Genomic DNA, 12,770 nt, shown 5'->3' with positions numbered 1-12,770 from the left:
GCGTGGAATCTTTTTGGCACAAGGGGGGCGTGCTAAAACGACAGCGTAGCAAAGCAGGCAGTCGCCTAACGGCCATCACTCCCGCTTGTTCGCAGTAGTCGTCGTCCTGTAAAACGATAATTGGAGCGAAAATAGAGGGATGGCAATAAGCTGCCGACACCTGTTTTGCTTCGTTTCCAAACCCAGACTCCAAACCAAAGCCACCATCCGTAGCTCTGTTTCCACTTTTTCTGACTTTTGAGTGTCAGTTGCCACCCACAAACAAACTCTCCTACTCTCTTCTTCTCTTTGCTTCTATTTTCAACCGTTTCATTCGCAACATTCTCCTGGATCCAACTGAATTTCAAAACAGTTGCAAACGCCGTCGTTTTCAGATAAAAATTTGAAAAAAAAGATGTTGCACGCGAAATCAGACTCCGACGTGACGAGCCTGGACCCGTCCTCACCGCGATCTCCGAGACGCCACGTGTACTACGTGCAGAGCCCGTCGCGCGACTCCAACGATGAGGACAAGTCGTCCTCCATGCAACACACCCCGGCCTACAACACCCCAACCGACTCCCCATCGCACCCGTCGTACGGCCGGCACTCGAGGGCCTCCTCTTCCAGCCGCTTTTCCGGCACCTTCCGAGGCAGGAAGAGGAACGACAAAGGGTGGCCCGAGTGTAACGTCATCGAAGAGGAAGGTGACTACGATGAGTTCTATGCAGACAAAGGGTACACCAGGAGGTGTCAGATTCTGATTGCTCTCCTCGGCTTTGTTCTCGTGTTTTCGATTTTTTGTCTCATTATTTGGGGGGCTAGTCGCCCTTATAAAGCTAAGATCGCTGTCAGGGTAAAGTAACCATTTAATTTGGTATTATTATTATTACTGGGAATGTGCTCTTTTTTTTTCCGAACTGTTCTGTTTTATGAATTAATCGTGATGCTGCTGTTGCAGAGTCTGACAGTTCATAATTTTTATTTCGGAGAAGGAGCGGATTTGACTGGGGTGCCAACCAAGATGCTGACAATGAATTGTTCGGTGAAGATGAACGTGTATAACCCGGCTACCTTTTTTGGAATTCATGTCAGCTCTAGTCCCGTCAATCTTATGTTCTCCGAGATTGCCGTTGCCACCGGCCAGGTAATGAAAATTTAGAAACTTGCTTAATTTGAGTGAGATTCTTTTTCACCAACCAATACTTGGCCTTCTCTGTTAATGAGCGCAGTTGAGGAAATACTATCAACCTAGAAAGAGCCACCGGGTGGTGACCGTGAACCTCCAAGGAAATAAAGTTCCTCTGTATGGGGCTGGGGCCGGGTTGGCTGTTTCAGACGGCAATCGACGGGTTCCACTGCTGTTGGTGTTTGAAGTCCGGCAACGAGGGAATGTGGTCGGCAAGTTGGTTAAGACTAGGCATCAGAGGCGTATCTCGTGTTCATTGCTGGTCGACTCTCGTAACAACAAACCCGTCAAACTCAAGGAGAAATCGTGTAAATATGACTGATTGTTCACTGCAGATTTTTTCCGCATCTGCTGCAGATAGCTCTTTACATCCCTTACTCTACGGAGAGTGATTGGGACAGCTGCGCTGTGCTTCAACCCCCGTATTCTTATGTTTGGGACAGCTGCACTGTGCTTCAACCCCCATATTCTTACTGATTTCAATAAGAAAATACCTTACTGATTTCAATAAGAAAATACCGAGAGTGTTTGGGACAGCTGCGCTGTGCTTCAACCCCCTATATTCTTCCTGATTTCAATAAGAAAATAAGAGATGGAGCACAACACAGCTGCCCCAAACTACACTGAAGATTTGTAGAATCATTTTGAACCTTAGTAATATATGCTTTTACTGTATTTGCTCTGTTTTGCCACACCTTCCTGTTGGGACAAATTTTGTTTCACAAGAAGATTATCTTTGTGAACAAGCCTTATCTGATTGGGGAAAAAAAAATAGCTGAATTCAGGTGGCCGAATTTACAATTTTGTCAAAAGTTTTGGCATTTATAAGCATGAGAGCAGTGAAGCGAACATTCACAATTACTTTTGAATTCTGCGAAGTACCGGGTCAATTTACAGTTAAATTAAGATCCAAGTGTGGGGATCCGACAAAAAAGAAAAGGGCATCCCTTGAAGAATGGATTTGTAGTGAGCAATAGAATTACTGGAGGAGCAAAAAATTAAGGCTACCAGTACACTCAGTCTGGAAGTGCAGGATTGGTCTTTAACTGGCTGTCAACAGCACAGCCACCTTCAGGAACTGTACTACCAATCCTTTGCGGAGGCCAATAGCGAAATACTGATCTTCCTATGATATTCTTGGCAGGGAGGGGCCCCCTAAAATACAATTTCAAGAAAAATCAGAAAACTCCAAAATGAGAAGAAATAATTATTTCAGTTCACGGTGCATGGACCGTCAACTGTGAGTCATAGATGTGATCTTACCATACATGCGAATCATAACTGTTATTTCGATTATCACCCATAACAAAGACCGAGTTCTCCGGTACAGTCTGCAACATGAATGAAGAAGATTGAAAATTAACAATTCTGTATATGGCTATATGTAGAAAACATAAGACGTTTGAAGTTTTTCTGTTGATTGTGGTTCAGGCACAATTTTCATTTGAGCACAGGATCATAGTAAATGAGACAAAAGTGGGAAGGAAATAACATTAAATCTCTGAAGATTATAAGTTGATGCTTACAATTGGTGTCATGTTATAAGAAGGGGCCTCCAAGATATAGTCTTCATTTCTTACAACTCCATTAACTATAAGTTTCCCTTCACGAACCTGCGAGCAAACAAATTCCACAGTCAAGAGTCCAATGCTCATAATATCCTAGAAAAGACTGAATTGCTGAAATCAACAGAAACAACTTCACCAAGAAACTCACCTCTACAACATCGCCTTCCTTGGCAACAACTCGTTTAATAAAGACATCATCATCAGTGTATCCTACTTCCTGAAGAACCGGTGGACTTTTGAAAATTACTATATCATTTGAGCATGGCTTTCTGAAATAGTAGGTAACCTGACAAATTTAAGTAAAAACCTATGATGCACAATAATTAAAGCCCTCACCAAGTTCTTTATATTTGAAGCAAAATAAATAGCTACAGTGACCACATAAACCCTAAGCACAGATGTTGCCCAAACAAATCAAAATCTAAGTGGAGAAACTGAATTGTTTGAAACAGGAACACTCAAAAGATACAAAGAGAGAGGATGAAATCGGTAACGAATATCTAATTAAGAGGATAAAGTTCTACTTGAGACAAATCATCAAGTAGTATCTTTCTGGTCAGTAGCTTCGTCCTTCTCAACTAGTCATTCTGCCTTGCCATAATGCCATTGTTTCAGACATCAACAAATTACATCAGCACCTATGAAGCTCCAAATTCAATTGTCAAATGAGCAGAATAAATGAGCCACAAATCAGTACATCACTTGTATATTCTGAGCTGCATCCTTCTCTAGTTCCCGACCCCAAAAACACAAGGCACATAAATTGTATTCACCCTCTCACGGTAAGATTATAATATCAGCATATTCAAAGTCAACAATCAACTTTGTTCAATTAAGCATCCAAAGACAGTCTCATAGCAAACTATAAAAGAAAAATAAGATAATTAACACTAGATCAACAAAAACCGCTACCTTTTCTGCAACAATTCGATCTCCAACATCAAACGTAGGATACATCGACAACGAAGGAATGTACCTTGGCTCGGCCACAAACGACCGAAAAGCAAGTGAAATAACCAGCGCCGCCAAAACTGTTTTTGCATCATCAGAAGTGATATTCAACCATCCTGGCAATGCCCCACTTTGCCCCTCCGCCTCTTCATCATCGCTACCGTCACCACCTCCGCCGTCGCCGCCGCCGCCTCCACCACTACCAGTATTAACAACTGATTTGGTCTCTTCCCCGGAGCTTTTCAATTTATTACAGTTCAGTCTGTAAAGTAAATTTTTGGGGTTCAAGGGCCTAGGATTTTGGTGCTGAAAGTTAACAAAGTTGGGATTTATAGAGACAAAGGGCCAACGGGTGCGTGAAAACTGGGGTGGGTTTGATTTTGGGTGCAGGTTGAGGATTGTGAAATAAGGGTTTTTGAGGGACTTGGAAAAAGGTTTTGCAGCAAAATTAGGGTTTTTGAGAGGGTTGGAAGATTGGGTAGAAGTGAAATTAGGGTTCTGAAGGGAAGGCAGCGTAGGTAGGAGATTTAGAGATATCATCATCTCCACTCAACGCTTCTCCTCCTCTCAAGATTTTAATTCTTGAGATATTGAAATTACTGTTTACTTATAATCAGGGAGTATGTTGACATCTTGCTTGCACCATTGTCTACTTCTACTGGGTCCCACCAAGACCCAAAACTGCCTTCACCCATCAAAATATTATTTGAGGAACAAACTACGAAGTGCGTAAAGCATGATACTTGATCTGAATTGAGAAACATTAACAAAGAACAAAGAAGCCGCCTCAAAGGCCATGTTGAGAACATGAATCACATGTATTTGACAAATATTTGTATAATCAAGGTACATATAATATCATTACATTAATGAAAAATCGGACAGCAGTCGGTCTGGCCCTGAATTATCAACAGTGAGTATATATATATCCGATTGTACAAAAATTACAAGATTAGCTACAAATTGAGTTGTGTCAACAAAAACAATGGGACCAGACCAGAAGAAATGCATGTATATATCTTGGAACAATTTCAGCATGTACAGACTAAAGATCTGGAAAACAAGTACTAGTCAGCCTTTTGAACTTCAAGGAGCTAATAAAGCAACCTTCCTCCACCGGTGTGTCACCATACGTTGGTTAAAAGTATGATCCCGGCAGCCATCAATTTATGAACACCAATCTGTATGCATTTACAAACTGCCCACATGTACCAACCTGACTACATTGCTTCCTGCATACAACCATTGGTTGCACCCCGGAACCATATGTATTGACGAATAAGGATTTAGTTGCAGTCCACACAGTGTCAGATCTCAGAACTATTTGGCTTCTAATTTTAGCAGCTGAAGACCCATTGTGCTCACTCGACACTACCCCAGGTATCTGCAAAAAAGTAGAATTTGAAGCACTAAGATTTTGCTTCCTGTGAATGCTCTCGACTGCTATCTCATCCTTTTTATTTGGCATGGATTGCCTATCTTCTTCTGCACTTTTGAGAACTCTCTTGGCCTCCCTTGCCAAACCAATAGCACGCCATGAATCAGCTACAAGTTGGATGGTGCTCTTCTTAGGACGGACACCCTTCTCTTCCATCACCTGCAGCAATTCTTCTGCTCTCCAGGGCTGTTTTGCTTCTCCATATCCCCACAATAGAGTTTCATATGTTTTCAAATTGGGATTAATGCCTATTTCACACATTTTCTCATAAATACTCATTGCACGCTGCATCTTTACAGCATTGCACCACCCACTGATGACAGTAGTGAACATTACAACATTTGGATGCACGCCATATTTGCGCATGGAAGTCAGAATTGACTCAGCCTTCTGAGGCTCTCCAGCACGCACATAGCCTTTTGCAAGGATGCTAAATACATGGATGTCAGGTTCTATGCCAGCCTTCACCATGTCATCAAAAATCTCCTGGCATTTGCCCATAAGCCCAGCTGAACTCCAAGCATCCATGATTGTGCTAAAAGTTACGACATCTGGTTTGACCCCAAATTCTTCCATCAATGTGAGTGCCTGTCCCCAATTTAGTAAACAATACTGCCTTAGACTATTGGAAACTGTGATTGATTTCAAATGCTTCATAAGTCATGGATGTCAGAAGATTATAATTGATTAATTGGTTAATGTGATAAAGGTGAGAAATTTCTATTCTCAATGTCTACATGCATTCCATTATGACGCCAAGATGACAACAGAACATGAAAGCCATATGACCATACACTCCATTTACTAAACTCTTATCTACAATTGCAGCAAGGAACTGCTGGAAATGTATAATTCTTGTAATTGAGAGAAAAGGATAAAGAATTTTAGAAAATATAAATATTAGACATGTTGGCACTCACCTTGTCAACTCCATCACTATCTTTGATGTCAAGAAATCCTTTAATAAGGGAATTGAACACAACAAGATTTGGATGCACTTCAAGCTCCTTCATTCTATAGAGAAACCTCATTGCATCTTCCATATTACCTTCTTTACAGTACCCACTCACAATGATACCACAAGTACGCTCATTTGGCCGTACTTGGTTGTTCTGCATCTCAAAAAGCATCTGTTCTGCCCTATACGTCTCCCCATATTGAGCATAAGCTCTTGCTAATGTGTTGTAGGTGACAGCATCAGGTTGTATACCAGATGCCACCATCTTATAGACCACATTCCATGCTTCTTCTATGCTGTTCTTGCTACACCAGGCTCTTACAAGAATATTGTAAGTCCTGTCATTCGGTTTCACATTTTTATCCTGTGACATTAATTGTAGTAATTTCAGAGATTCTTCAGGCTTACCAACATTTCCATATCCTTTAATAAGGGTATTATAAGTGCTGGTTGTGGGCTTACATCCACTATCTTTCATTTTCTGAAAGATTTTCATGGCTTCATCAACATTTCCAGATTCAGAACAGGCATTAATCATGGCATTGAAGAGTATCGAATCAGGCTTCATACCATCCTTTTCTACTTTAGAGATCAGCGAAAGAATGGACTTGAATCTTTTCTGGCGAGTCAAGGCAGCTACGAGAGTTGTGTATGTAATAAGGGTTGGTCTGTGTCCTTCTTCTATTAAACAGTTGAATATATAATGGGCTTCGTGAGGCTTCCCTTTTCCAACCAAAATATTCATCAGTTTGGTCCTTGAACGGACTGTTCTGCAGCCATTGTTTCCCGAACAGACAAGGCAGCAGGATTGCACTGGTGACGCTACAGAACTTTTGATCGAATGTAAGTTGTCCCTGTGTAGACATTTTTCCTGTGGAGTTAAAATGATCGTGATTAGACTGACTGAAAACTAAAACAATATGACATTAATATATACACCTCAAAGGGAAAGCATTTTGTTTAAGGCTCTAATGATGGTGACCTCAGTAAACACAACTGTAGATATTTGACGGTAATGTTATAACGGGCTCAGGAATAAGTTATTCAGCAAATATCTATTTGACAAACTTAACAAGGGACATTGCAAGCCACAAGAAGAGAGATTGGAAAATGCATCTGGAGCAATATTTCATTAAATAAAACAAAGAAGATAAAGATACTACCACAGTTGGCGATGCTTCAACAACCTGCTTGCTCATGGTTGTTCCTTCTTGGTGCTTACCCATGATAACATGACCCTTTTCTAGGCCAAACTTGCAACTTTCGTCTCCCTGCTTCTCCCTTACTGAGTTAGCCACCTTCCTATCTTGATGGAATTCAAATTCAGGCTACCACACCATAAGCGGCTGGTAAATAGGCTTCCAATCAATCATGTTCACAATGGAGATGATCAAAACACTTTTTTGAAGATAGAACCTAGGCAAAATGCACCAAAACATCTTTAAGTATTGAGCAAGATCTGGAAACAGATCCAACAGATGAGAATCTAAAATTTCATTTGGAATAATCAATTTGATAGACTTTTGAATATCACATAAAAAAAGAAAAAAACACACTGATAATATCTAAATATCATTTAATGTAAGTCCATCAAGCTTTACCATGCACTTCAAAGATCAATTCATGAACACGCAGACGATCTACAAATAAAAGTCCTGCCAAACCTACCCTTAAATATACATTTAACCCCCAATTTGGAAACAAATTTTATCAATCAAAAAAGAAAAAACAAATAAACAATTTTGAAGGACAACAAACAACTGGGTAAACAAAGATCGAAAAACAAGCAAATACTAGTATACAACATTATCTCCTGAGCCTTTCAACATTTTGACTACCTTTCAATTGACAATAAGCTATAATCCGACAGAGAAAATGTACAATCCGCAAAAAGGAATTACATATCAAACTGATTCTTCAAGACAATCAATTAAAAATATCTCTATCTGAAAACTCCAATTACCTGAACCGAAGTTTATTTTGATGAATTTAATGGTGAATAGCAGAAGAACAAAAAGCAAATTTCATCATTCAATCTGAAATGAATCCATTATCCATCAGTCACTAGACTTGAGAAGTAGTGCTATGCAGAAATCATTTTCAACTAAAGGCAGCAAATGGCAATCTACCCAACAGACAACTTTAACCCACAAAATTCCCAATTTTACTTTCTGAGAAAACTTCCACAGCTTTGTTTAAAGTAAAGAAACAAACATATAAAAATTCAATGACATTGATTAGTTTGAGCAATTACAACAAGCAGTAGCTCTCTAAAATAAGACTAAGTGTACAGAAGAACGAGTTAACGGGAGACGTACAGTACCTGTTGATTTGGGCTCTTGGAGCATAACTTGCATGGTTTGGTTTGCAGAAGCGTGTACGTGCATGCAGCCGATGAAGTAGCAACACTTGAGTTGGAAGCTTGTGGCATGTGTTTGTGTTGTGACATCCACTGGAGATTCTTATCCACAAAATATTATCATAAATAGATTTTGGATCATATTTTGAGGCTGCAAAATGTTGGTGACAGAAATGCATTCACAGGATATGTGGAAGGAGCACGTTATGCCACGGCAGCACCCAGATATTGTGTCGTATTTTCTTCTTTTACGGAGATTAATTTCTACCACAATAAGAATAATAATAAATAAAATCTCTTGCATATTGCGTATAGTGGGTCAGCATAAATGAGCTAAGATTTTTGTGTCGGTCAAGATCAAAGATATTCTTTCAACAGAGATTTGGTAAAGCGTGGCAAGCAAGGCAAACAAAGAAGAATATCCTCTGGATCCGGTCCATTAATAGTGATTTTGTGACGCAAATTAATGTTATAATTTCAATATCAAACGGAAGAAATTTTGCAATCAGTAGTCTTGCACATTTCTTACAGGTTTAGTCCTGTACATTATTTAATAACAACACAAAATCACAATAATAAGGAAAAATTCTTTTATGATATGTATGGCAATAGATATAACAGAAATAGCTAGCGAGAGTCGAATGTGAAATGGGTGTAGCATGTGCTCTCAATATCACATCTAACGACTAATATAATTTTTGGAGTATGGACATCCCTCTTCTGTAAGGGATTATTTATCTGGGCATGTACTTCACAGAATTCAATGTAATAATATAAGTCTCAATTATGTATTTCTGATTGTAAATATCAGTGTAATATATCTGCTATAATAGCAGTTGTAACTATCTGTGTAATGCAGTAATATGATGATTAATCAGTATTCAAAAAAAAATGACTAATATAATTTTGAGTATACATATTGATTTTGAAGTTAACCAAATATAGAGATATTTAAAATATATTAATATACACATATATACATTAAAAAATTATTCAGTGGAAATACAGGTAAAGATAAAAGAGCAAAAAAAAAAAATTGTATTGTTATATATAATTTTTTAAACCTAATACTAAATTATAATATATTCGTATGGTTGATTATGTTCCGTTTGATCTTTGATTATAAATGCCATTAAAATTAGAGTGCAAAGAACAATAATAATATCTTTATTGAGCAAAATAAGCTTTTTTTATTCTTTCAATTAACATACCAACCAAGTCACCAACTCCCTTCCTACTCACCAAAAGTACCAAAGGCAAAGAATAATTCATTTATATCTATCCTAAATGGTATCTAATATTCTTTATTAATTATTAATCATAATTTTGGTCTGCGCATTAGCATCCTCTACTCAGTCAACAGCTAAACAAAACCCGTACGAAATGTACCCTCTCAATGAGAATTGAGAAAGATTGATCCGTGCGTTAACTTAAGACTCAGACATGCTGGTCGCTACTGGCGTCTGTCAAGTTGGTCATGAATACGACATGGGTTCCAAAAATCTCTAATTTCTCTCGCTCCCCTCTACTATCTTAACCTTAGCCTCTCTAATTCCGCCCCTCTTCTCTCTCTCACACGGGTAAAATGTTGAAGCTTTGGAAATGGTACCAAAACTGCTTGGCTGTTCATCCACTAAAAACGCAAGTGATAAGCTCTGGATTTCTTTGGGGTGTTGGCGACATTGCTGCTCAATACATCACTCATGCCACTGCTAAAAGCCGCCTTCAATTATCTGTGACTGTGACCTTCCCCGCCCTATTTTTTCTTTCTTTCTATCTTTCTTCTTGCTATATATTCTTGATTTTCTGTTTCTTTTGCATGTTTCTTGGCAATGGGTATGTGTGGTTTGTGTTATTTTGATATGAATTCCTCACTTTGTGAAATGGGTATCTGTGAATTTCCGATTTTGGGTGTATTGTTTGCTTATGTCTAAGGGTAAATCTTGCAAAGTGAGGTCTCTTAGGATGATTCTTTACAGTTTGTACTGATTTCAGGAGTGCTATTTCACGTGGAATCTTTAATAAATGGGTTCTTGCCAACTACTGTTTGTGCTTTTCTTCATTGTTTTTCCAATGCTTTTTTCTTTTTCAGTCAATCTTCTGTTAGTAACTTCAAGAATCTGAATGAAATTCTCTCTTTTGCTTGTCATTTCTGTAATAGATATGAGACAATATCTTGGATTTGTGTAGGAGCGAACGTGTATTTTAAATTGCATTTAGATGTATGATTCCACAGCAGTATTGTGGTATTCGAGAGCCATCACCAGACACTATGGTATAAGGAATGCTATATTGTTATTATGAAGTAATGCCTCAATTGCATATTTGAAATGCGAATCCTGGATGAATGACTTAAGAAATTCAAGTGAAAATAACAAAACGCTGCACATATGTTGCATATCCTTAACTCTTAAGCCTATGCACCAATAGCAAGTTGGTCTGGATTATGTGACTCTGGATCTATAATTTCTTTTAATCATATTGAGCCTTTGCTGCAGGGTAAAGGAGAAGAGTTTTTTTTTTCTAAAGAAATATGATCTTATTATTTACTTTTCCATTCCATCTTCATTATCACTGCTGTCAGGCTGATGCCGTTTGTGATGACATTTTTACTTTATCTATTCTAAGCTGAAGCTAGCTATTTGAGTATCAGCATGTTCCTTTGCACGATTAAGCCCATAATATGTGTTTAACGGGCCAGGATGCAGATGAAAAATTCAAAGTCAACTGGAAACGAGTGGCAGTCACAAGTTCATTTGGATTTGGCTTTGTTGGACCTGTTGGCCATTTTTGGTGAGTTTTCCGGATCCTTTTTTCTCATTTGGGTCAGTTAACTTATCTTTCATTTGGGTCAGTTGACCTATCTTTTTTGGCTGACCATTCTTTAATTTCAACATCTGCTCATAAAGATTGTCATGAGCTAGAGTGTGTGCTATAGTAGGTTTGTACCTCAAAAAGCAATCTTTAAAAGTAGTCAGGGCTTGGCTCATTGTTTTGAGCAGGGTGGAGCTAGGATTCAAGCTGCATTAGCATTGGATGTGTCATATGTGACTCTTAATGAAAGAAATTTTTTGTATTGTATGCAATTCAATTGATAAAAGTTAGTTCTCTGAGCTGTATGCTACTTGTTTGTTCCAGAGATGTTCAGTTGTTGAACTTTTGATAGGTAGGGTGTGGGGTGCCACATAGTCAGCATACTATCTGAGATGCATGTGTGTGTTATGGACTTTCTTCACAAGAAAGTTTCTGGTGAGTAACTTCTGTTCCACCTAAATCATAGGTATGAAGGCTTGGACAGATTCATAAGGCTGAAGCTTCAATTACCACCAAAGTCAGCACGGTTTGTCGCTACTAAAGTTGCAATGGATAGCATCATCTTTGGCCCCTTAGATTTGTTTGTGTTTTTCACTTACATGGGATTCTCTGCTGGCAAGAATGTTGCTCAAGTGAAAGAAGACTTGAAGAGGGATTTCCTCCCAGCCTTGGTTTTGGAGGGTGGTATATGGCCAATAGTTCAAGTTGCTAATTTCCGTTATGTTCCTGTAAGATACCAGCTGCTCTATGTTAACATCTTCTGCTTGTTAGACAGTGCTTTTTTGTCATGGGTTGAGCAACAGAAGGATGCAGCTTGGAAGCAGTGGTTCACATCTTTTCATTCTTTGGAGGAAAGAGGAGGTAAGGGCGGCTTATAGTACATTCATTCGTGATTCTTCCCCCTTCAGCAATTATATTGGCAAAGTCTACACCAAAATTTGTAACCTACAAAGAACAGCATACTCCTCGAAAACTCCCAACTGCAGTTTTGGAAGAGGATTTTGGGAGTGATCTAATTACGTTTTCAGTTTTTATATTTTGATCAATTATTGAGCATACAGAATTAAAGCCTGAAATTTGACGGGCTCCAGTTTGGATCACTGAGCCGCCCATTTATATTTTGTTTGATGGAGGACTGAGAACAGTGTGGCTTGTACAAAGACAATTCACAGCGGCATGAATAATTTTTGTAAATTTGCCCAAAGATCAGCTGTCACCTCTCAAAAGCATGTTACAAATTTGCTAACCGTGTTCACTTACAAGCTATTAAGAGTTTACATCTTCAATCATACAGAGCTGATGATATATAAATTCTTAATGTTTTCCCAGCATTTCAGTCCGTTACTATCAATGCCACCATCATCATCAATCCTCCAGAGCAGTTTAATTTCAACCCGTTCGATCCATGCCAGAAATTGCATCTTATTATGTGGATTTTGGTATCACCTGCTGATTGTTAGGGCTCTGAACTTATCATAAAGTTTAAATGATGCCCAGCAACCTCACTTTGAGGA

At 38.8% G+C, this 12,770-nt stretch overlaps 4 protein-coding genes across 9 annotated transcripts; 2 read left to right on the top strand and 2 right to left on the bottom strand.

Annotated features, from left to right (window-relative positions):
• Positions 1–25: 25 nt before the first annotated feature.
• LOC102620635 (hypothetical protein) lies at positions 26–1,843 on the top strand. The gene is made up of 3 exons (XM_006475574.4): positions 26–835; positions 941–1,126; positions 1,212–1,843. The coding sequence occupies exons 1-3, from the start codon at positions 395–397 to the stop codon at positions 1,488–1,490; spliced, it is 906 nt and encodes a 301-aa protein (XP_006475637.1). The 5' UTR covers positions 26–394; the 3' UTR covers positions 1,491–1,843.
• A 165-nt stretch (positions 1,844–2,008) lies between these two features.
• LOC102620156 (chloroplast processing peptidase) lies at positions 2,009–4,371 on the bottom strand. Of its 2 annotated transcripts, none has more exons than XM_006475572.2 (5): positions 3,649–4,371; positions 2,885–3,022; positions 2,695–2,781; positions 2,432–2,499; positions 2,009–2,323 (listed from the first exon to the last, which is right to left on the bottom strand). In XM_006475572.2, exons 1-5 carry the CDS (start codon positions 4,228–4,230, stop codon positions 2,185–2,187), a joined length of 1,014 nt encoding a protein of 337 aa, XP_006475635.1. In that variant the 5' UTR covers positions 4,231–4,371; the 3' UTR covers positions 2,009–2,184. The 2 variants fall into 2 exon arrangements, with proteins under 2 accessions (XP_006475635.1, XP_006475636.1); XM_006475573.4 differs by having other exon boundaries at positions 2,885–2,953.
• A 137-nt stretch (positions 4,372–4,508) lies between these two features.
• Positions 4,509–8,613, bottom strand: LOC102619696 (pentatricopeptide repeat-containing protein At5g21222-like). Of its 4 annotated transcripts, none has more exons than XM_052435206.1 (4): positions 8,407–8,613; positions 7,271–7,499; positions 6,046–6,954; positions 4,509–5,713 (listed from the first exon to the last, which is right to left on the bottom strand). In XM_052435206.1, the coding sequence occupies exons 2-4, from the start codon at positions 7,307–7,309 to the stop codon at positions 4,850–4,852; spliced, it is 1,812 nt and encodes a 603-aa protein (XP_052291166.1). In that variant the 5' UTR covers positions 7,310–7,499; positions 8,407–8,613; the 3' UTR covers positions 4,509–4,849. The 4 variants fall into 4 exon arrangements, with proteins under 4 accessions (XP_052291166.1, XP_006475634.1, XP_015384993.1 ...); XM_006475571.4 differs by having other exon boundaries at positions 7,250–7,499; positions 8,407–8,612; XM_015529507.3 differs by having other exon boundaries at positions 7,247–7,499; positions 8,407–8,611.
• Positions 8,614–9,767: 1,154 nt separating this feature from the next.
• LOC102618904 (uncharacterized) lies at positions 9,768–12,542 on the top strand. Of its 2 annotated transcripts, none has more exons than XM_006475568.4 (3): positions 9,768–10,177; positions 11,144–11,235; positions 11,723–12,542. In XM_006475568.4, the coding sequence occupies exons 1-3, from the start codon at positions 10,028–10,030 to the stop codon at positions 12,132–12,134; spliced, it is 654 nt and encodes a 217-aa protein (XP_006475631.1). In that variant the 5' UTR covers positions 9,768–10,027; the 3' UTR covers positions 12,135–12,542. The 2 variants fall into 2 exon arrangements, with proteins under 2 accessions (XP_006475631.1, XP_006475630.1); XM_006475567.4 differs by having other exon boundaries at positions 9,770–10,183.
• The last annotated feature ends 228 nt before the right edge of the window (positions 12,543–12,770 follow it).

This window comes from Citrus sinensis, chromosome 1, assembly GCF_022201045.2.
Source record: "Citrus sinensis cultivar Valencia sweet orange chromosome 1, DVS_A1.0, whole genome shotgun sequence".
In the NCBI taxonomy this organism is placed as follows: domain Eukaryota; kingdom Viridiplantae; phylum Streptophyta; class Magnoliopsida; order Sapindales; family Rutaceae; genus Citrus; species Citrus sinensis.
This window is presented reverse-complemented; position numbering and strand designations above follow the sequence as displayed.